Here is a 25260-nt window from a genome sequence, read left to right as displayed (position 1 = left end):
GACATGCTCAGATAAGGTGCTCACCGAGTGTGTACCACGTACTCAAAATATATGTTCGAGTGCCCGCGGCTGCATGTCTCGCCGCTGTTGGACAGCCACAACACGCCGAAGACTCTCGGTTAGCACCCGAGCATGCTCAGATAACACCTTAGAGTACGCTTCGGATTTAGTGGTCTTTCTGGAGTAGAATTCACAGATTTTGGAAGTTCTCTAAAATAAGAATATACACAATGAACATTCGTCCGGATATTTCTACAGACATTGTTTTATTAGCAAAGCAGCAGTAAGAGAAACAGGAACCCCCCCGGGGACGAGCCGCCGTCCTCTCCGCCGCCTCCTCGCCCGTCACCCGCCATTTATCTTATTTACAATCATACACAGGAAGATTAGAGTCATCGCAGATCTGGATTATGATAATCAGTATAAAAACTATTGGACGATATCCACTAATGACTGGATGAAGATTTGTGTGCTGCCGTATTAAAATGCATAGAAATAATATTACAGAAAAATATAATATTACATTCCTGGCTTTAAAACACACACAGAAAAAAAAAAAAAGCACCGCAGGATCGGGCCTCAAATAAATAGGAGGATTTTTCCTAGAAAATGAATAAAGGCAATTCAGAAAAAAATATAAATTTTCACAATAGTACATTCTCTGCCCCACCGGGGAGGCAGCCGCAGAAAGTTAAATTACTAGGTTGAAAAATAAAGATAAAGGCCAATATACAAAAAAAAGAAAGAAAAAAAATTAAAGGACATTTTCAATATATCTGCTAGGTCATGACTGGTTGCTTGAAGCCTATAACAGCAGCGATAATGAAGAGTCCCTTTAAAGGTTTAGGATTTGGAGAGCGAGCACAGAAAGCAGCTTTATTTACTTAAAGGGATTTCCAGATTTAAAAAAAAAAAAAGATGCCTGCTTCTACTAAAAACAGCGCCCCTCCTGTGCATGGGTTGTGTCTGGTATTGCAGTTCCAAGTGCATTGGCAATTGCTGCAATATTAAATACGTTTTGGGTGCCTTTTGCGATTACTTGGCCCCCCGTGAGGCCCAGTCACTAGGTGTCATGTGACATCATGGGGGTCTAATAATCACAAGAGATGCCCAGTATGCCGGGAATAAAGAGCTGGTCAATGAGCTTTGTGCAGCCCTGGTCTGGCTGCCATGGATCGGGGTAGTGCAAGTGCTTTTTTGTTCATCTCCAGACACAACCCATGGATTGGGATAGTGCAATTTTTTTTTATTTTTTTTTAAGAAAGCCACCATGCTTTTCTAATTCTGGACAAAACTTTTTTTAAAGGTTCTGCTACACTCCCAGAAACTAAACCCAAATGGATGGATTGTTTTGTAGGAAATGTATCTTCCAGCTGCTTCTGGCCATAATAAAAAGCCTGGTATCCCTTGAAGATGTCTTTTCTACTTACATAGGACTGAATGAATGTAGAGAACCTTAACATATTAAAGTTGCACTTCTCTACTTCGGTCCCTATAGGCACTGCCATGGGTACCTACCAACACAGGACTACGAACAGTCTTTACTTTTTTCCTAATGGCACTGCCATGGGTACCTACCAACATCCTTTAGTTTTCCCTATGGGCACTGCCATGGGTACCTACCAACAAAGGACTATGAACAGTCTTTACTTTTTGCCTAATGGCACTGCCATGGGTACCTACCAACATCCTTTAGTTTTCTCTATGGTCACCCACCATACAACACAAGGCCATTACTTACATATTCCATAACGTAAAGACTATACAGATGCCAACATTTTACTACAGCTTCTACAAGTCATACACATCTCTCCATTTCGCTATATCCTCTATAGGTCCCAACATGTCAAGTGACTAAATATTCACATGGGAATGGCCAAAAATAGCATAAAGTGTCACTTTTTGTGCAAACTGTGTCCTTTTTACAGCTAAAACCCTGGGACACATGCATTATAAAAAAAACCCTCAATGGGTGCAGATTGAAGGTATCTGATAGAGATAGGGCACATCCAAGGGAGACCAGGTTGTTTAATATGGAAAGGAGAATGAAGCCCAAAGTCTACAATCCCATAAATTATGAAAAAAAGAGAAGATATAATTGTGCAATATATGTGAAAAAAATAATAGCACTGGATATTCTATTGACTAAAGTGGTACAAAGCCTGCTGCTCCTGGAATGGTGCTCACTGTACACGAAGCCTTTATTCACTCCATACGACAGTGCACGCGAATATCTCACTTGGCAATGAAATCACCCGAAAAAAGCATTAGAAACACGGTAGCAGCGGTATGGGCAAATTACGAAATGTGCGTGTACATAGAATATGGATCGGTGAGGTCTAGTTCTGCACTTCTGCCACGTGCTCCTTTTCGGCTTTTTCTTTCGCTTTCTCTTTGACAACCAGTTTTTCCTCCTTCTGCAGAAGCTCCATGATCTCAGCAACTTGGCTGGTGGAGATGTCGATGTCCTCCTTGTCAATTAGTTCCACGACCTGAGAGGAGACAGAGGGGAAATGTGGAAAAAGGCATAAAAATTGCAATTTTCACACTGGGAACTAGGCCCCATACTAGACTCCTACTTCCTGTCCTGTGAATTAGAGTTTAGCAGTTTCATTACCATCACAGGATTACTAGGACTGGTAACACCTCAATATTCAGTAGATAACACGACCCTGCACTCACTATAGGTGATGTCACAGCTCACCCCCTCCTCCTTCTGTACAGTGACATAACACAGGTTCCACCATTCACAATAGGTGATGTCACAGCTCACCTCCTCCTCCTGTACAATGACTGATAGCACCTCTATATACAGTAGATAACACAGGATCCACCATTCACAATAGGTGATGTCACAGCTCACCACCTCCTCCTGTACAATGACAGAACACCTCTATATACAGCAGATAACACAGGATCCACCATTCACAATAGATGATGTCACAGCTCACCTCCTCCTCCTGTACAATGACTGATAACACCTCTATATACAGTAGATAACACAGGATCCACCATTCACAATAGGTGATGTCACAGCTCACCACCTCCTCCTGTACAATGACAGAACACCTCTATATACAGCAGATAACACAGGATCCACCATTCACAATAGATGATGTCACAGCTCACCTCCTCCTCCTGTACAATGACTGATAACACCTCTATATACAGTAGATAACAGAGGATCCACCATTCACAATAGATGATGTCACAGCTCACCTCCTCCTCCTGTACAATGACTGATAACACCTCTATATACAGTAGATAACACAGGATCCACCATTCACAATAGATGATGTCACAGCTCACCTCCTCCTCCTGTACAATGACTGATAACACCTCTATATACAGTAGATAACAAAGGATCCACCATTCACAATAGGTGATGTCACAGCTCACCTCCTCCCCCAATCTTTATATCCTTAGACCAGTTAGTAATGCTGTAGAAAATAATTCATAAACATCATTTCCCATATGTCTACATTACACCTGCATCGTTTTGAAAACGTCAATTTATTTTGTTAGGATGTTAGAAGCCTTATAAGTTTTGCAGCAATTTCTATTTTTTTTTTTCAGCAAATTTACAAACCCTGTTTCCTTTTGGGTCCTATTCAGATTTCAAAGGACTTTGAGGGGAACTCCCCAAAAGTGATACCATTTTAAAAACTGCACCCCTCAAATTATTCAAAACTGTTGTCCGGAATTTTTTCAAACCCTTCAGGTGCTACACAGGAACTAATGCAAAGTAGAATGGAAAAAAAAAAACACCACATCTAAATTTTGCCTCTAAAATGTTGATTTAGCCCCAATTTTTCACTTTTCCAGGAGGTAACATCAAAAAAGTAGACTCCACGCAAATTTGGCTGAAAGATGGCAGGCAACATGTCGCATTCGCAGAGTTCCTAAGGTGCCTAAAGGGCCGAAACCCCCCACAAGTGACCCCATTTTGGCTACTACACCCCTCTTAAGGATTTTATCTAGTAGTGAGCATTTTGAACCCACAGGTATTACACAGAATTTGATAACATCAGGTCGCCATACTGAATATGTTGTCATATCGTCAGGTTTTTGAAAAAAGCCCAAGGCTAAACCTAATCCTAACCCCAATCCTAAACCTAACAGCAAAGAATGAAACATAAAAATTCTAAAATAAAAAAAAAATGAAATCAGACTAGGGCGATGATGACGGGGGTGCACAGTGAATCACAGCCGAAGTGCTGCCATATTTACTAATTATTGGGCTTTTGATCACTGATCAAAAGTAATAAACCAATAGAAAAAAATTGGGTAGTTGCTGGGTGCCGGCCGTCAGATCTCAGGTAAAAGGGGAGAACACCGCGCATGCGCCTGCCATTTTGCTGCTTGAGGTGAAGGGGGGCCAGGGAATGGCGTCAATGGTACTGTCACCATTTCTCAGTGTTTTTTAGGATCTCAACAACATCCATGAGTAAGATCGCCAAGTGAGAAATCCCTACACTTACAGCATCGGCTGCCATCAGTGAAGTCATTAATGGTCGCCTGAGGAAGGTTCTGTCACTGAAGCCTCTTGGACAAATCATCAAGATCCTCTGCTGGCAGCTGCCTGTGCAACTAACGGCCAAAGACGTCCCAGAGGCGCTCAATGGGAGACAAGTCCGGAGATGCTGCAGGCCTAGGGAGCATGCGTAGGCAATCCAGCTAGCAACCTGTGACCTGTTCTGTCACCACCGAACCACTGAGAAGGGAGTGGTGGTTGAGCATGAACACCTACACTTCCTTCATTTTTAATGTGTTGAACCTGAACATCTAACGTCAGTATCTCTGGCGGGCCCGTAGAGAATAAATGGAGCACCAGTGTTCATGCTCAACCACTGAACCATTTACATGGCGCTCTTCAGATCCCCGGTGTTTGGGATCGGTGATGGTCTCAGTGGTAGGGACGTCATCACTTATCCTATGGATATAGGGTAGAAATTCAAAACTTGGTACAACTTCTTTAATAGAAGCAGCAGGTGTAAAATAAACTCTACCTTCTACTAACGCAAGGACTGGGGAACACCACGTACCTTAGCCACGTCATCCAGGTCGATTTTCCCGTCCCGGTTTTCATCCAAAGCCTCGGCTAATCTCAGCAGTTTTTGCTCCGGGATCTTCTGGATGTGCCTCATGATGTTAATGAGCTCATTAATGCTGACGAGATTCTCCCTAAAGGCGAAATACAATCTGTGTACAGCAAACGGTTATAGCCATTAAAATAAGGGAAAAGCGCGAGCAAGAAATAAAAGAGGGGGAAAACGGGAAGCAGGGAGAGGCGATTAAGCCGGGGACCTCTGATGATTGCAGCTCACAAAAGATCTGGAAATGATTGTATGATGAAGAACACGATGGACATGAAACGGGACACAAGACTACAGGAGAACACAGGAGGATAAAATACAAGACACACAAATACAAAAACACACACAAGACGACACACTCCTGCCACGGTAAAACACTAGAGATTAATCATGATGCAGTTGGGGCAAAACTTTATCACTCTTAAAAGCATATTTTTCGTTTGTTTATTTGTTTGTTTTTTTTCTTCCTCATATTCAATTAGTAAAATGGTGAAGAAAACAATTCAGCCATGGTTTTTAGGGTTCCATTTTTACGGTGTTCATTGCACGATAAATAAGGATTTTGTAACCCGAGTCTCCAATTGCAAAACTAACAAAAGTTTGAAAAAAACTTCAAAACTTTTTTTTTTTCATTACAAAAATCTCACTAGACAAAAGTCTCATCCACTTACCCAACTGGAGGAGAAGCAGCGCTCCCTTCATCCAGCACTTTGTCCTCGTTCTCCAGCTCAGATATGATTTTGTCCATCTGCCCGATCATGCGGTTCACCCTCTTTGTCAGCCTCTTGCTGGCCTTCGACTCCTCCACCACCATCTCTTGTCCAGACTTTGAAAGTTCCTTCTTTATTTCTTGCAAATCCTGCAACATTGCTACAACTTAATATCTAGGTGTGGAGCAGATGAGGTTTATAACCCTCCATGACTGACAGGTAACATCTTCGGCACCGTTCACCTCGGACGCAGAAGTGAGCAGCAAAGTGTAAACCCCTTATACCATCTTCACCCGCCCATAGACTATAAACGATCGGGTGGTCCTCATCAGACTCTGCAGTGACCTTCTAAAAAAGTCACTGTATAGTACAGCAGCTGCATGAGATCGTTAAACCAAGGGAGTGGGGAACTGGCTGTCAGACACAGCCAGACTCCTTATATAAAAGACAGAGATGGTTTATTACCGTCTCTGCCATCTTATTCACTCTATACGAAGCACTGAACGAGACCTCCATCCTCCAGACCCAATGGTCACGTTATCGCTGGTTATAAAGGAGAGAGCAGGAGCTGCTGGGTACTAGGAGAGCAAGTCACCTCTGCTATGCAGGCAAAAGGTTAAATTATCCCTGTAACTAGACTACTATACCAGCCCCAGTTACATGGGACATCAGATTAAAAAATAAATAAATTAAAAATGTTGAAATGCACCCCTCCTCAAAAGGTTATTTATGAGACGTGAAATAAATGAAAAACATAATATCAATAAATAAAAGGCCGCGTCAAAAAAAAGTAAGTGTCTGTATGAAAATAAAAAAAATTAGGCCCCGTGTATCGTGAAAAAATGAAGCAAAAATTGTATGAAAAGTACAAAAAAAAAAAAAGAAAATGTGCGAGGTTAAAAGGCCAGGTCCTGAAGTGGTTAAGCTTAAGATGAACATAACTTTCTCACCTCGCAGTACTCCTGGACGTCATCCTTCAGCTCAGACAGCTCCTCCTTCTCCTTGGTCAGCAGCTTCTTCTGCTCTATGAGTTGGGTGCAGGCGTCGCTCAGAACGTCAATTTCCTCCTTCGTTATTTCTTCACCCTGAACGATAAAGTCAATGTAAGAATTGTCCCGCTGCCCGTCACAATCATGGAATTTAGGTTGCTAAATGCACAAAGATGGGAAGATCTGGCGGCCACAGCAAGAGTCAGTGCGATATTTCCTCATATCACCAACAAGTTCAACACCTTCAAAATCGGGTGATTTCTTTATTAAGAGTTCTGGTTCCTACAGACCAGTTAGATGATCCTAATCAACTCGTTACCTACATTATAGACCGCTCTCTTACATAGTCACCTTTATTAAAGACTCCTGTCCACAGACTCAACTAATCAGTCAGACTCTAACCTCTACAACATGGCGAAGACCAAAGAGCTTTATAAGGATGTCAGGGACAAGATCATAGACCTGCACAAAGCTGGAATGGGCTACAAAACCTTAAGTAAGACGCTGAGTGAGAAGGAGACAACTGTTGGTGCAATAGTAAGAAAATGGAAGAAATACAAAATGACTGTCAATCGACATCGATCAGGGATGCCATGCAAAATCTGACCTTGCGGGGTATCCTTGATCATGAGGAAGGTGAGAGAACAGCCTAAAACTACATGGAGGAACTTGTTAATGATCTCAAGGCAGCTGGGACCACAGTCACCAAGAAAACCATTGGTAACACATTACGTCATAAAGGTCAAAATCCTGAAGTGCCCGTAAAGTCCCCCTGCTCAAGAAGGCACATGTGCACGCCCGTCCGAAGTTTGCCAATGAACACCTGGATGATTCTGTGAGTGATTGGGAAAAGGTGCTGTGGTCAGATGAGACAAATATTGAGGCCTTTGGCATTAACTCAACACACCGTGTTTGGAGGAAGAGAAATGCTGCCTATGACCCAAAGAACACCATCCCCACTGTCAAGCATGGAGGTGGACACATTATGTTTTGGGGGGGTTCTCTGCTAAGGGCAGGACTACTTCATAGCATCAATGGGATAATGGATGGAGCCCTGTAGCGTAAAATCCTGAGTGACAACCTCCTTCCTCCGCCAGGACATTAAAAAATGGGTCGTGGTTGGGTCTTCCAGTCTTCCAGCAAGACAGTGACCCAAAGCATACAGCCAAGGCAACAAAGGAGTGGCTCAAAAAGAAGCACATTAAGGTCATGGAGTGGCCTAGTCAGTCTCCTGACCTTCATCCCATAGAAAACTTATGGAGGGAGATCAAGCTCCAATTTGCCAAGCGACAGCCTCAAAATCTTAATGATTTAGAGATGATCTGCAAAGAGGAGTGGACCAAAATTCCCGATGACATGTGCGCAAACCTCATCATCAACTACAAAAAACGTCTGACTGCTGTGCTTGCCAACAAGGGTTTTGCCACCAAGTATTAAGTCTTGTTTGCCAGAGGGATCAAATACTTATTTCTCACTGGAAAATGCAGATAAATGTATATAATTTATACAATGTGATTTTTCTGGATTTTATTTTTGATATTCTCTCAAAGTTAAAATTAACCTACCCTTAAAATTATAGACTGTTCATGTCTTTGTCAGTGGGCAAACTTACAAAATCAGCAAGGGATCAAATACTTATTTCCTCCACTGTATATGTACGGGTTATGTCATTCTCTTTCTGATAACTGACTTTCACGAATGTGGCGATACTAAATACTGTATAGTTTATTAGAATTTTTATAAAAAAAATTAAAATAAAAAAACTTTGATTTTCTTTTACTTTAACCCCTTTCTGCCAGCTGACGGAATAGTACGTCAGCTGGCAGATCCCCTGCTTTGAGGTGGGCGGTGAGCCCATTTCAAAGCCGCGACATGTCAGCTGTTTTGTACAGCTGACATGTGTGCGCAATGAGCGGAATCGCGATCCGCTCGCGCCCATTAACTAGTTAAATGCCGCAGTCTAACGCTGACAGCTGCATTTAACTAGCGCTCCCTGCCGCGCAGCCGGAAGTGCTCGCAGCGCTGACCCCCGTCACATGATCGGGGGTCATCGGTGCATTGCCATAACAACCAGAGGTCTCCTTGAGATCTCTATGGTTGTTGATGGCCGATTGCTTTGAGCGCCACCCTGTGGTCGGCGTTCAAAGCAACTCTGCATTTCTGCTACATAGAGGTGATCTGTGCTTCACCTCTATGTAGCAGAGGCGATCGAGTAGTGCATGCTTCTAGCCTCCTATGGAGGCTATTGAAGCATGCCAAAAAAAAAAAAAAAAAAGTTTAAAAATATAAAAAAAATAAAAAATATATAAAAGTTCAAATCACCCCCCTTTCGCCCCAATCAAAATAAAATAAAAAAAAAATAAAAAAAATCAAACCTACACATATTTGGTATCGCCGCGTTCAGAATCGCCCGATCAATAAAAACAAAGGATTAACCTGTTTGCTAAATGGCGTAGCGAGAAAAAAAAATCAAAACGCCAAAATTACGTTTTTTTGGTCGCAGCAACATTGCATTAAAATGCAATAATGGGCGACCAAAAGAACGTATTCTGCACCAAAATGGTATCTTTAAAAACATCAGCTCGGCATGCAAAAAATAAGCCCTCACCCGACCCCAGATCACGAAAATTGGAGACGCTACGGGTATCGGAAAATGGCGCAATTTTATTTTATTTTATTTTTTTTTTAGCAAAGTTTGGAATTTTTTTTACCACGTGGATAAAAGAGAACCTAGACATGTTTGGTGTCTATGAACTCGTAATGACCTGGAGAATCAGAATGGTCAGTTTCAGCATTTATTGAACCTAGCAAAAAAGCCAAACAAAAAACAAGTGTGAGATTGCACTTTTTTTGCAATTTCATCGCACTTGGAATTTTTTTCCCGTTTTCTGTTACACGTCATGGTAAAACCAATGGTATCGTTTAAAAGTACAACTCGTCCCGCAAAAAAAATAAGCCCTCACATGGCCATATTGACAGAAAAATAAAAAAGTTATGGCTCTGGGAAGGAGGGGAACGAAAAACGAAAACACGGAAAAAGCTCCGGGGGTGAAGGGGTTAATTATTTAGTCCTTCGCAGGGGACTTGAACCTACAATCATTTCATTTGCTTCTACAATGATCGCCTGCAGTGGTTGACGTTGCCTGCAGTGGTTGGTATACGTTCTTCAATAGATTGAAACTTTGTCCCCCAATATATTTAATAAAAAAAAAAAAAAAGAGAAGTATTTGATGGCAAGTGTCCCAATGGGTGGGGAAAAAAACTGCAGAGAGCGGCCTGCAGCACCATATTCCCCAAAGTGTCATCAGCAGAGGCCATAAAGGGTTTTGTACGACAGACCCACATCCGGCCTTCTGGCTGTCTCAGTCAGGCCCGCAGGCCGAGACAGCCAAGGAGTTGGAAACCAGAGGTCCATGGGCCGCACCATGCCCACCCGCTTGCTGTCTCCATCTGCGCTGACTGCATTGGTGGAGGACGGGCCTCCGGCCACTTACTCCACCAATCAGCAAGTGAAACAGCTGATGCGATGATGTAATTTCATCACGTCCGCTGTGTGCTGCGGAGAGTCAGCGCACCAGAGGCCGGGAGAAAAGCAGAGCGCCGGGGAACAGGACCGAGGTGAGTTTGTGGTGTTATTATTTTTCATATATATGAGATGTTTGGGTGGGCTTGGGGAGGCTATGGGAGTAATATGTTGCACATGGGGAGGCTGTGGGGATCTCATGCTGTCTATAGTGAGGCTGTGGGGGGCCTCGTGGAGTATAAAAATATATATACATATATATATATATACACACACACCACACACACACATATATACACACACATACATACATATATGTATGTATATATAGGGGCTGTCCTCAGGTTCAGATATATAGCGGGATGTAAGCATACTTAATTCTGCTCAATATTAACTGATACAGTTAATCTAATATATAAAGCTGAATGTGTGTGTGTGTGTATGTATGTATGTATGTATGTATGTCCGGGATTGGCATCTGAACCGTAGCAGCTACAGCCACAAAATTTTGCACAGTCACACGTCTGGACCCCGAGAGCGTCATAGGCTATGTTGTGAGGTGAAATTTTAACCCCGCGCTTTCCAATTCACCAAACAATTTGGCCCCTATCTACATAATGGGGAAAAAGTGAAAGGAAAAGTGTTGGAGGCGTCGCAGCTACAGGCACAAAATTTTGCACAGTCACACGTCTGGACCCTGAGAGCGTCAAAGCTATATTGTGAGGTGAAATTTTAACCCCGCGCTTTCCAAGTCACCAAACAATTTTGCCCCTATCTACATAATGGGGAAAAAATGAAAGGAAAAGTGTTGGAGGCAAATTAACAGCTGCCAGATGTGAACAAGGGGGACTTAAAGAATGACAGCGATGGCACCAAAGAGTATATACCGTACAGTTGCTAAGGTGGGGCCCCAACATGGGATAATCACACCACCACGGGGATATGAACACACACACAAAATGCGCCACACACTACCACGTGCTCGAACACATATACCACCCTCAGTGCACATTTCACCACACATACACCAACCTCGCCACATAAAAGTAGAAACACAAAAGTCGCCGCTCAAAACTCGCCACGCGCAAAACTCTCCACATGCAAAACTCGCCACACGTGCAAAACTCGCCACACGCAAAACTTGCACACGCAGAAAAATTGCCACACGCAGAAAAATTGCCACATGCACAAAAGTTGCAACACATGCAAAAGTTGCCTCACACAAAACTTGCACATACTCAAAAGGCACCACACATAAAACTCGCCACGCGCAAAACTCGCCATGCGCAAAACTTGCTGCACACAACTTGCTACACTAACCTGTCACATGCAACTCGACACACAAAAAGTTGCTACACGCATGTCGCCACACAAAACTCATCTCACAAAAGTCCCTACATGCATGTCGCCACACGCAACTCAACACACACAACTTGACACACGAAACTCGCCCTAAAACACACACAAGTCTGGTATCCTTCAAAAATAAAAATCTGATTAATAAGCAGACAAACTACAAGAGCAACAAATGTACCATATAGGAATCCGGCAGCTGTCAGTCACATGACCAGTCTATTATGTGTATGTGTGAGCTAATATATACTGCCAGGGGGTGGGCTTACTGTTGGCTGGGGATTTATCAGGCTGCCATTTTAGCTTACAAATACTGAGGTAAAAATACTGACCAAATAACGTGTGAACGAGGGCTAATACAGGAGGAGATGGCATACAGCTATATACTATATACAGGAGATGACACACAGGTATATACTATTTACAGGGGAGATGACACACAGGTATATACTATATACAGGAGGAGATGACACACAGATATATACTATATACAGGAGAGATGACACACAGGTATATACTATATAGAGGAGGAGATGACATACAGGTACATACTACATACAGGAGGAGATGACATACAGGTATATACTATATACAGGAGGAGATGACACACAGGTATATACTATATACAGGAGCAGATTACCTACAGGTATATAGTATATACAGGAGGAGATGACACAGGTATATGCTATGTATAGGAGGAGATGACATACAGGTATATACTATATACAGGAGATGACACACAGATATATACTATATATAGGTGAGATGAAACACAGGTATATACTATATACAGGAGATTACATACAGGTATATCTAATATATAAAGCTGAATGTGTGTATGTATGTATGTGTGTATGTCCGGGATTGGCATCTGTACCGTCGCAGCTACAGCCACAAAATTTTGCACAGTCACACGTCTGGACCCCGAGAGCGTCATAGGCTATGTTGTGAGGTGAAATTTTAACCCCGCGCGTTCCAATTCACCAAACAATTTTGCTCCTATCTACATAATGGGGAAAAAGTGAAGGGAAAAGTGTTGGAGGAAAATTGACAGCTGCCAGATGTGAACAATGAGGACTTAAAGAATGAGAGCGATGGCGACAAAGAGTATATACCGTACAGTTGCTAAGGTGGGGCCCCGACATGGGATACTCACCACACACGGGGATATGAACACAAACACAAAATGCGCCACACACTACCACGTGCTTGAACACATATACCACCCTCAGCACACATTTCACCACACACACACACCAACCTCGCCACATAAAAGTCGAAACACAAAAGTCACCACTCAAAACTCGCTACATGCAAAACTCGCCATATGCAAAACTAGGCTCACGCAAAACTCGCCACACGTGCAAAACTCACCTCATGGAAAACTCACCTCATGCAAAACTTGCACACACAGAAAAATTGCCACATGTACAAAAGTTGCACCACATGCAAAAGTTGCCTCACACAAAACTTGCACATACTCAAAATGCACCACACATAAAACTCGCCACGCGCAAAACTCGCCATGCACAAATCTTGCTGCACACAACTTGCTACACTAACCTGTCACATGCAACTCAACACACAAAATGTTGCTACACGCATGTCGCCACACAAAACTCATCTCACAAAAGTCGCTACATGCATGTCGCCACACGCAACTCAACACACACAACTTGACACATAAAACTCGCCCTAAAACACACACAAGTCTGGTATTGTCCTTCAAAAATAAAAATCTGATTAATAAGCAAACTACAAGAGCAACAAATGTACCATATAGGAAATACGGCAGCTGTCAGTCACATGACCTGTCTATTATGTGTATGTGTGAGCTAATATATACTGCCAGGGGGGAGGGCTTCCTGTTGGCTGGGGATTTATCAGGCTGCCAATAGCAACCAATCACAGCTCAGCTTCTATTTTGCTACAGTTAATTAACCTGAGCTCTGATTGGTTAATATAGGCAACAAAGACATTCTCAGTATAACAAAGCTAATATATGTTGTGAAATGCTTCTATTTGCTTAGTTTTTGCCTTTTAATAATTACATTTCTATCTATTTGTTTTGTGGTTTTTGTGTGCAGAATAAATTTTTGTTAACACATTCTATTTTGCTAACAGCAGTCATTAACCCGGGCGAAGCCGGGTAGTACAGCTAGTATCATAATATAATTATAATATAGCGATATTAATATTGACTAAATTAATTTCAGCCTATTGGTTCGGCCCTCCACAACAGTCATGGTCTCTCATGTGGCCCCTCGGGAAAATTAATTGCCCACCCCTGCTGTAGAAGAGGACGAAGGTGTGAGACCTTGCAAATCGGAGAAATAGACACCTAAAGCCTGACCGCCCACGAGTCCCCAACCGCCATAGAGGAATAAGCTGCAACCAGAAAGGGTGGAGGTTTATCCTTGACTACGTAGGCCTCCACAGTAACCAACCTGATCAATTAGGAAATGATCATCTTGGAGGCCAATGGCCCATCAGGGATCATGAATAGAGAATATCAATGAGGAAGGTGTGTGTAACAGAAAGGTAGAACTTAACGGTCCTGACCAGACATAAAAGGGCGGGGGGAAAAAATGCTCCCGGGGGTGTACTCTGAACAAGTAGAGACCAGTGCATCTGCTGCAAAGGCCCTCAAGACCTGGCAACATAGGATGGGACTTAGATTGAGGTAGGCTGTGACGAGGTCCTCCATGGGAGTGCCCCAGTAAACGCAGAGCTGGCTGAAGACCTCAGAGGAGAGCTCACTACAGCAGATTTAGGATTTCTAGACTGAGAAAGTTTGCAGACCAGCTTTCCATGATGGGAACGTGTATCGCAGAGACGCTCCACCCAGCAAAGAATCCTAACCATTTCCTTCATGGTTCAGTGGCTTCTGGTGCCCCTTGATGATTCAGGTAGGCCATTGCAGAGGGAATAGAGTAGACAATCTGTACTCAAAGCGGACGGTTTCTGAGAAGGTAGGACCAGTGGGAGAGAGCGAGGAAGATGGCTCTCAGTTACAAAAAGGTCATCTGCAGGTGGGATTCCTCCAGACACCCTGAGTGGTGTGATGGTTGACCACCAATAACCATCTCAAGAGACTGACATTGATTGTCACCACCTGCCATTGGAGAGGAAATTTGACAGCCCTTGCTCTACTTTGACAGGTCCAACCACCAAAGGTCTCTTTGGACTTAAAAGGGAAGATGAATGATTATACAAAGAGTCCACCAGGGAATATAAATGCGATTATACAAAAAGTCCACCGACTTGTTTCAAAGCGACAGGATGGAATACTCCAAAGGGGGAAGTGTAAAACTGGGCAAAGTGTACCGCCCAAAGACTGAGGCCAACCTGCAGAAATGGATGGAGGAAGTGGTCTCCATCAAAATACATACTTTGGCTCAAAGAAGGGAGAGCTTGTTTGGGGTTAGGAAACCCCGACCCACCCTGGTGTCGAAGGTCATACGTCTTGAAATTCCAGGCACATTAGACATTACTTCAGTTGGTTGAAGATCTAACCGTAGAAATGCAAGGAATCCAAGGCAATTTGGAGACTGGACAAATTATTTTCCCTAGACGAGGTATTCTTCAAAAGAGAGGAGGAATGACTGCCACCCCTCCTGTACAGAGGAGCATTGTGAGAGAAGCGAAAACCTTGGTGAAGACACCGAAAGCTGTCACCAACCAGAAGGAAGTGCTACAAAATAGAAATCAAAATCACCGACTGAAAAGCAAAGAAATTGCTAGTGACACCGGCAATGGAGATGTGAAGGCACCACTCATGTTTTTCTATCCAACAGGAATTCTCCTAGCTCCAGTGATGTGACCAAAGATGGCAGGGTTTCCATGCAAAATCTCCAGACCCACAAAAATCTGCCGAGTCTCTTCAAATCCAAAATGGGTTTGCCCAATCCGTGCTTCTTGGGAAACTGTAAACAGGTTAGTATACCTGGAAACGTTCCGCATTTGGAACACGGACAGTGACAACTTGTTCTTGCAGTGAAGGACTTCACGGCTTAGGGGCAGACATGCCAAGAAAGTTTTGGCTTGAACTACAGCTTTGTGGAGTTGAAGGGTAGAGAGGACTTCTTGTCGAAAGGAGCAAAACCTCTCGGGGTGCCTAGCTGGTAGATAGCATTGATGGTTCTGGGGAAGCAGAGTACTTCTGACCCTAACTAGCATCTTCAATTATGTCGTCTAGGTATTTACCAAAAAGTTAGTGCCCTGCCAAAGAGCTGAGTAAGGGAGAGTTTTTGGAAGCCAGATCAGCAGACCACAATCTGAGCAACATGGAGTTTCAAGCAACCACAGAACTGGCTGCATGTTGTGCTAACTCAAGAGGAGCCTCCCAAAGGAATTTAGAGGTGTACAGCAATCGCCCACCAGGCAGCGCCAATACTATTAATTCTACCTAGTGTGGAGCCTCCTAGTGGTGGGGCGCACACCCACGGCCCTGCGTCCCCCAATGCTATTAATTAGAAACACAGATTATATCTAGATGCTGGACATATGTAGACGAGATGAACAATCCTGGCGAACAGGCAGTGTGAACGTTTCCCTGCCTAACGTTAACATAACCATTAAATGACTTCACATAGTTGGACTTGTAAGGTTTAAAGGGAACCTGACAGCTGATCGCGCCCCAATCATGCAGCCAGTGTCTGATGCAGGCATCATGTGTTCACCGTCAGGATCCCTTTACATCAAGAAATCACTAACAGAAGATGCACACAGAAGGAAGCATAAAGCAGGGTACAAACCTTGATCCCCTCCAGCACGGGCGCAGCGTCCCTCAATACCTCCGCTTGGTCGGCAGCTTGTGCTGGAGACATTTCCAGCCCTTCTGCTGGGCTGATCTTCACTTCAGCAGAAACAGATTCCAGCTCCGGAGCGGCCTCCGCCTAATAAGATATAAAAGGTGTTTATGTGAGAGATAAGCCGGCTCAGTGGCTAAGTTACTGCAGCCTGAAACAAATCTGGGTTTTGGGAGTTTTTCTTTTTTGAGGACGCGTGTTTCCATTTTCTAAACATTGGTGAAAGCTTTGCTGACAGGTCTGTATTAGCACCTACATGAAGTCACTCTGGAGCGTCTGCTGGGAATGTACGTGAGGTTTTCTCAACAATACAGTATGTAAAATGAGCATACACTTTCATGAAGCGTCTCGGGGTGCACGGAGCAGGCTCAGGAGGCTGATATCGCTCCACACAGGGCAGATGTCGGCTGTGTTATGCAGACAGCACCTGCCCATGACAGCAGCAACTGAGAACAACTCGGATCACTGCTGTTTAACCCCTTAAATGTTGCCGTCAATCAATGAGAGTGGCATTTAAGTCACGCCATCTCCTCGATACGGGCAACAGTCATCCAAGCGATGTCATCTCTATACTTCTGTGAAGTACAGCCAGAAAACGAAGAATTCTTTTACACAGAAAAAACAATACTGCCACAACTATAAAGTCCATCAATATATAAAACACATTTAACCAATAAATTTTTTTTAAGAAAATTAGATGAGCAGACAGCGTCCCTCCATGCAGGACCCCCCTAGTGATCAGTTGCAAACCTGGGAAAATTTAGACAAAAAAAAAAAAAAAGTGTTCAGTTTTCCTGCAGTGCCACCGTTGATCTGTGTCCTCCAGTATAAGACGCTGCAATAGTCCTAATGTCAGGCTGCATTTCTACCAGTCACGCGCGCCGGTGGCTGGTCGGCACGTCATTGCGCTGCAGCTATTCCAGATTTTCTCAATCCAATAAGAAAGCTCGGCTTTACCTTAGCTGCCGTCTGTAAGCTTTCCTTGGCAACCTCAGCCAACCTCTCCATCTCCTTCTCCTTCTTAATCGCCGCCTCCTCCTGGAGCGTGGCCTCCAGCTTGGTCTTGTTGTCCACCTTGTCGCCCTCCACTGCGGCCACCTTCACCTGGGCCTCTTTGGCCTGAGAAGCAGGGGACAAAAGTTCTGTTATTACAGAGCCTGGATCAGCGCAGGTACATCATGTGTCCACCAGTTAGCCAATCAAGCTATAACTGACGGCTGAGGCCCGCAGCGGTCACGAGATGATAAACGTGACATCATCGATAACATCGCAATGGCGAGGGTGGGGGTGACTCAGTTGCAATAATAAACCATATTTTACACTTTTTTTTGTAAAATCTTTCAAAAATTCCGGCATTACATAAAACTGAGAAATATTCTGGATTACCAAATGGGCAAAGAGAAGTATATAGAAGGAAACGCCGGATTAAAGGCGTGATATTCATAGGTTTGTCTTTTTTTTATTTTATATAAAGACCTATGCTTTGACAACAGGCAGCTGTATTCTTTCCACTACTGTGCTGAGTGTGTGTCATGTGCGCGGATCATACATCGGCTGATCCCCGGGGGGGACGGTGTACATACCATGCTTTCGGGTAAAGTCTGGAGAGTGGTTTTGAGCTGATCAGCCGGTGACAATGTGTCGGGGAGATACAAAGCCCGGGACAAAAGCAGCAATGATGTGGGAATTTCCTGATTCAAGTGCAGCTCCAGCCACTGACGGGAGAGAGAAAAAGACACATAAAACTTCCCCTTTTATAAAACATCTATTTAGGCCAAATACATCCTTAACTATTAAACACCTGAAAAAAACTGTAATGGGTTACCCAACCAATGTAGAAGAGAAAAAAATATGTATAAAAAAAAAACAAAAAAAAAACCACATTCTCCAATCTCTCTCTCACCCACCTTGATACAGCAAAAAAAAAAAAAAAGCATTAGCGGCTGCTGTCTCTTTAGGAAGCAATAATCAAGAGTTTCTGATTGGGCAGAAAACTGAAAAGGATTTTTTTTTTTTTTTTTTTTACATTTGTTGCCATTTTTTACTTAAAAAAAAAATCCCTTTAAATGGGGTTGTCCATGTTTGGGATGGAAGTCTGCAGTCAGTATGCGGTAGCAGACTGCTGAATTGCGATATTACGCCGTTATGGTTTTTCGGTATTCCCGATGCAAGCGATTTGCATATCTGCAGTCACATGCCGACTAGACTTACAAGTCTTTAGCTAAGCCGAATACGTCTAGTTGACGTGTGACCGTAAGTAGACAAATCACCTGCATCAGGAGAAATCTGCAGTTACATAGTGACTGAGAAGTTGTCCCGAGCCCAGACGACCCCTTTAACCCCTTCCTGACATCAGACGTACTATCCCGTCGAGGTGGGGTGGGCCCGTATGACCGCCGACGGGATAGTACGTCATCATCGATCAGCGGCGCTCACGGGGGGAGCGCGGCCGATCGCGGCCGGGTGTCAGCTGCATATCGCAGCTGACATCCGGCACTATGTGCCAGGAGCGGTCACGGACCGCCCCCGGCACATTAACCCCCGGCACACCGCGATCAAACATGATCGCAGTGTACCGGCGGTATAGGGAAGCATCGCGCAGGGAGGGGGCTCCCTGCGGGCTTCCCTGAGACCCCCGGAGCAACGCGATGTGATCGCGTTGCTCTGAGGGTCTCCTACCTCCCTCCTCGCCGCAGGTCCCGGATCCAAGATGGCCGCGGCATCCGGGTCCTGCAGGGAGGGAGGTGGCTTACCGAGTGTCTGCTCAGAGCAGACACTTGGTAAGCCTGCAGCCCTGCACAGCAGATCGTCGATCTGGCAGAGTGCTGTGCACACTGCCAGATCAATGATCTGTGATGTCCCCCCCTGGGACAAAGTAAAAAAGTAAAAAAAAATTTTTTCCACATGTGTAAAAAAAAAAAAAAAAAAAAATTCCTAAATAAATAATAATAAAAAAAATATATTATTCCCATAAATACATTTCTTTATCTAAATAAAAAAAACAAAACAATAAAAGTACACATATTTAGTATCGCCGCGTCCGTAACGACCCAACCTATAAAACTGCCCCACTAGTTAACCCCTTCAGTAAACACCGTAAGAAAAAAAAAAAAAAAACGAGGCAAAAAACAACGCTTTATTACCATACCGCCGAACAAAAAGTGGAATAACACACGATCAAAAAGACTGATATAAATATCCATGGTACCGCTGAAAACGTCATCTTGTCCCGCAAAAAACAAGCCGCCATACAGCATCATCAGCAAAAAAATAAAAAAGTTATAGTCCTGAGAATAAAGCGATACCAAAATAATTATTTTTTCTATATTTTAGTTTTTATCGTATAAAAGCGCCAAAACATAAAAAAATGATATAAATGAGGTATCGCTGTAATCGTACTGACCCGACGAATAAAACTGCTTTATCAATTTTACCAAACGCGGAACGGTATAAACGCCTCTCCCAAAAGAAATTAATGAATAGCAGGTTTTTGGTCATTCTGCCTCACAAAAATCGGAATAAAAAGCGATCAAAAATGGTCACGTGTCCGAAAATGTTACCAATAAAAACGTCAACTCGTCCCGCAAAAAACAAGACCTCACATGACTCTGTGGAGCAAAATGTGGAAAAATTATAGGTCTCAAAATGTGGAGACGCAAAAACTTTTTTGCTATAAAAAGCGTCGCTGGTTTCACACTTGCGTTTTTGTCTGCAGCGTTTTTTGCACAAAAAAACGCATGCGTTTTTTCCCTATATTTGACATGAAAAACGCATGCGTTTTTTTTGTACGCGTTTGGTCGCGTTTTCAAACGCATGCGGTTTTTTTCTGCATGCGTTCATTTTCAGAAATACAACCTGCAGTATTTTCTTGCGTTTTTAAGCACATGCGTTTGTTTGCGTTAAAAACGCATGCATTTTTATCGAAAAAAAACAGAAAACACACTGAAAAGCCACCCACCACCATCAAGGTGATAAAGGGATCCAAACCCTAACCCTACCCCTAAACTCATCCCTAACCGTTTAATGAACATTTTCTGACAGTCATAGTGCCACGTATTTCAGTGCCACGTATTTCAGTGCCACGTATTTCAGTGCCACGTATTTCAGTGCCACGTATTTCAGTGCCACGTATTTCAGTGCCACGTATTTCAGTGCCACGTATTTCAGTGCCACGTATTTCAGTGCCACGTATTTCAGTGCCACGTATTTCAGTGCCACGTATTTCAGTGCCACGTATTTCAGTGCCACGTATTTCAGTGCCACGTATTTCAGTGCCACGTATTTCAGTGCCACGTATTTCAGTGCCACGTATTTCAGTGCCACGTATTTCAGTGCCACGTATTTCAGTGCCACGTATTTCAGTGCCACGTATTTCAGTGCCACGTATTTCAGTGCCACGTATTTAAGTGCCACGTATCACATATTTCAGTGCCACGTATTTCAGTGCCACGTATTTCAGTGCCACGTATTTCAGTGCCACGTATTTCAGTGCCACGTATTTCAGTGCCACGTATCACATATTTCAGTGCCACGTATTTAAGTGCCACGTATTTCAGTGCCACGTATTTCAGTGCCACGTATTTCAGTGCCACGTATTTCAGTGCCACGTATTTCAGTGCCACGTATTTCAGTGCCACGTATTTCAGTGCCACGTATCACGTATTTCAGTGCCACGTGTTTCAGTGCCACGTATTTAAGTGCCACGTATCACGTATTTCAGTGCCACGTATTTCAGTGCCACGTATTTCAGTGCCACGTATTTCAGTGCCACGTATTTCAGTGCCACGTATTTTAGTGACACGTATTTCAGTCACGTTTAGGGTTAGGGGTAGGGTTAGGGTTAGGGCTAGGGTTGGAGGTAAAGTTAGGGTTAGGGTTTGGATTACATTTACGTTTGGATTAGGGTTGGGCTTAGAATTATGGGTGTGTCAGGGCTAGGGGTGTGGTTAGGGTTACCGTTGGGATTAGGGTTAGGGGTGTGTTTGGGTTAGGGTTTCAGGTAGAATTGGGGAGTTTCCACTGTCCAGGCACATCAGGGGCTCTCCAAGCGCGACATGGCGTCCAATCTCAATTCCAGCCAATTCTGCGTTGAAAAAGTAAAACAGTGCTCCTTCCCTTCCGAGCTCTCCCGTGCGCCCAAAAAGGGGTTTACCCCAACATATGTGTTATCAGCGTACTCGGGACAAATTGAACAACAACTTCTGCGGTCCAAGTTCTCTTGTTATCCTTAGGAAAATAAAAATTTGGGGGGCTAAAAATCATTTTTGTGGGAAAAAAAAGATGTTTTATTTTCACGGCTCTGCGTTATAAACTGTAGTGAAACACTTGGGGGTTCAAAGTTCTCACAACACATCTAGATAAGTTCCTTGGGAGGTCTAGTTTCCAATATGGGGTCACTTGTGGGGGGATTGTACTGTTTGGGTACATCAGGGGCTCTGCAAATGCAACGTGACGCCTGCAGACCAATCCATTTAAGGCTGCATTCCAAATGGCGCTCCTTCCCTTCCGAGCTCTGTCATGCACCCAAACAGTGGTTCCCCCCCACATATGGGGTATCAGCGTACTCAGGACAAATTGGACAACAACTTTTGGGGTCTAATTTATCCTGTTACCCTTGTAAAAATACAAAACTGGGGGCTAAAAAATCATTTTTGTGAAAAAAAAAAAAATAATTTTTATTTTCACGGCTTTGCGCTATAAACTTTAGTGAAACACTTGGGGGTTCAAAGTTCTCAAAACACATCTAGATAAGTTCCTTGGGAGGTCTAGTTTCCAATATGGGGTCACTTGTAGGGGGTTTGTACTGTTTGGGTACATCAGGGGCTCTGCAAATGCAACGTGACGGCTGCTGACCAATCCATTTAAGTCTGCATTCCAAATGGCGCACCTTCCCTTCCGAGCTCTGTCATGCGCCCAAACAGTGGTTCCCCCCCACATATGGGGTATCAGCGTACTCAGGACAAATTGGAAAACAAATTTTGGGGTCCAATTTATTCTGTTACCCTTGTAAAAATACAAAGCTGGGTGCTAAAAAATCATTTTTGAGAAAAAAAATAAAAATTATTTTCACGGCTCTGCGTTATAATCTGTAGTGAAACACTTGGGGGTTCAAAGCTCTCAAAACACATCTAGATAAGATCCTTAGGGGGTCTACTTTCCAAAATGGTGTCACTTGTAGGGAGTTTCAATGTTTAGGCACATCAGGGGCTCTCCAAACGCAACATGGCGTCCCATCTCAATTCCAGTACATTTTGCATTGAAAAGTCAAATGGCGCTCCTTCCCTTCCAAGCTCTGCCATGCGCCCAAACAATGGTTTACACCCACATATGGGGTATCATCGTACTCAGGACAAATTGCACAACATTTTTTGGGGTCCAATTTCTTCTCTTACCCTTGGGAAAATAAAAAATTGGGGGCGAAAAGATCATTTTTGTGAAAAAATATGATTTTTTATTTTTACGGCTCTGCATTATAAACTTCTGTGAAGCACTTGGTGGGTCAAAGTGCTCACCACACATCAAGATAAGTTCCTTAGGGGGTCTACTTTCCAAAATGGTGTCACTTGTAGGGGGTTTCAGTGTTTAGGCACATCAGGGGCTCTCCAAACGCAACATGGCGTCCCATCTCAATTCCAGTCAATTTTGCATTGAAAAGTCAAATGGCGCTCCTTCCCTTCCAAGCTCTGCCATGCGCCCAAACAATGGTTTACACCCACATATGGGGTATCATCGTACTCAGGACAAATTGCACAACATTTTTTGGGGTCCAATTTCTTCTCTTACCCTTGGGAAAATAAAAAATTGGGGGCGAAAAGATCATTTTTGTGAAAAAATATGATTTTTTATTTTTACGGCTCTGCATTATAAACTTCTGTGAAGCACTTGGTGGGTCAAAGTGCTCACCACACATCAAGATAAGTTCCTTAGGGGGTCTACTTTCCAAAATGGTGTCACTTGTAGGGGGTTTCAGTGTTTAGGCACATCAGGGGCTCTCCAAACGCAACATGGCGTCCCATCTCAATTCCAGTCAATTTTGCATTGAAAAGTCAAATGGCGCTCCTTCCCTTCCAAGCTCTGCCATGCGCCCAAACAATGGTTTACACCCACATATGGGGTATCATCGTACTCAGGACAAATTGCACAACATTTTTTGGGGTCCAATTTCTTCTCTTACCCTTGGGAAAATAAAAAATTGGGGGCGAAAAGATCATTTTTGTGAAAAAAATATGATTTTTTATTTTTACGGCTCTGCATTATAAACTTCTGTGAAGCACTTGGTGGGTCAAAGTGCTCACCACACATCAAGATAAGTTCCTTAGGGGGTCTACTTTCCAAAATGGTGTCACTTGTAGGGGGTTTCAGTGTTTAGGCACATCAGGGGCTCTCCAAACGCAACATGGCGTCCCATCTCAATTCCAGTCAATTTTGCATTGAAAAGTCAAATGGCGCTCCTTTCCTTCCGAGCTCTGCCATACGCCCAAACAGTGGTCTACCCCCACATATGGGGTATCAGCGTACTCAGGACAAATTGTACAACAACTTTGGGGGTCCATTTTCTCCTGTTACCCTTGGTAAAATAAAACAAATTGGAGCTGAAATAAATTTTGTGTGAAAAAAAGTTAAATGTTCATTTTTATTTAAACATTCCAAAAATTCCTGTGAAACACCTGAAGGGTTAATAAACTTCTTGAATGTGGTTTTGAGCACCTTGAGGGGTGCAGTTTTTAGAATGGTGTCACACTTGAGTATTTTCTATCATATAGACCCCTCAAAATGACTTCAAATGAGATGTGGTCCCTAAAAAAAAAATGGTGTTGTAAAAATGAGAAATTGCTGGTCAACTTTTAACCCTTATAACTCCGTCACAAAAAAAAATTTTGGTTCCAAAATTGTACTGATGTAAAGTAGACATGTGGGAAAGGTTACTTATTAAGTATTTTGCGTGACATATGTCTGTGATTTAAGGGCATAAAAATTCAAAGTTGGAAAATTGCAAAATTTTCAAAATTTTCGCCAAATTTCCATTTTTTTCACAAATAAACGCAAGTTATATCGAATAAATTTTACCACTAACATGAAGTACAATATGTCACGAGAAAACAATGTCAGAATCGCCAAGATCCGTCAAAGCGTTCCAGAGTTATAGCCTCATAAAGGGACAGTGGTCAGAATTGTAAAAATTGGCCCGGTCATTAACGTGCAAACCACCCTTGGGGGTGAAGGGGTTAAAGCATCACCCATCCAATTACACTACCGTTCATGCCCCACTTCCCCCCGGCATGTCGCACCTATTAAGTGAAAACTAAGAATAAGGACTTTTAAATTATTTTTTTTTACTTTTTTGTGCCCCCAATGAACGAGGCTTTGCAGCAGTCTCTGACCTGTTTCAGCTGCTCTCGTAACCGTTCCTCCGTGACGCCGAGCGCTCTCATTCCTCTGGCCCGGCACGCGGCCTGCAATTCCTTAACATTCAGCGAGTCCACCCCTTCCTCTGCGATCAGCTGCCATGGAAAAGAACACAAAGCAACTAACAACAAGCGTTTCACGGACGGACCGAGGTTTCTATTTTTCTTCCGATTTGGGAATTTACAGTTTCAGAAAACCACTGCCCACTTCCTCTGAGTTCAAGTTTGTTTAAAAAGAAAAGACATGTTCTTCACTCGCCCTCCCTGGGTCCGGCATCTAGTCTCTTTCGCTGCTCCCAGTGATTGTCTGCAGCGGTGAGGTCACGATGCAACCAACAACTGAACTCACCAAATTGGCAACAGGGCCAGCTAC

General features: G+C 43.4%; 1 protein-coding gene across 2 annotated transcripts in view; it reads right to left on the bottom strand.

Moving 5' to 3' along the window:
• Positions 1-234: 234 nt before the first annotated feature.
• The window catches only part of LETM1 (leucine zipper and EF-hand containing transmembrane protein 1), a 39922-nt gene continuing 14896 nt past the window's right edge, over positions 235-25260 (bottom strand). Inside the window, exons 7-14 of one of the 2 annotated variants that reach the window (XM_077280193.1) lie at positions 24864-24983; positions 18066-18197; positions 17440-17601; positions 16429-16569; positions 6757-6891; positions 5768-5955; positions 5046-5184; positions 235-2492 (exon numbers count right to left, since the gene is read on the bottom strand). In XM_077280193.1, coding sequence (XP_077136308.1) covers positions 2340-2492; positions 5046-5184; positions 5768-5955; positions 6757-6891; positions 16429-16569; positions 17440-17601; positions 18066-18197; positions 24864-24983 — 1170 coding nt within the window. In that variant the 3' untranslated portion in view covers positions 235-2339. Of the gene's footprint in view, positions 2493-5045; positions 5203-5767; positions 5956-6756; positions 6892-16428; positions 16570-17439; positions 17602-18065; positions 18198-24863; positions 24984-25260 lie in introns of both variants that reach the window. The other variant, XM_077280192.1, reaches the window with a different exon arrangement.

Source organism: Ranitomeya variabilis, chromosome 1 (genome assembly GCF_051348905.1).
Source record: "Ranitomeya variabilis isolate aRanVar5 chromosome 1, aRanVar5.hap1, whole genome shotgun sequence".
Taxonomy (NCBI): Eukaryota; Metazoa; Chordata; class Amphibia; order Anura; family Dendrobatidae; genus Ranitomeya; species Ranitomeya variabilis.
The sequence above is the reverse complement of the archived record's forward strand: the minus strand, read 5'-3'. Positions and strand labels throughout refer to the sequence as shown.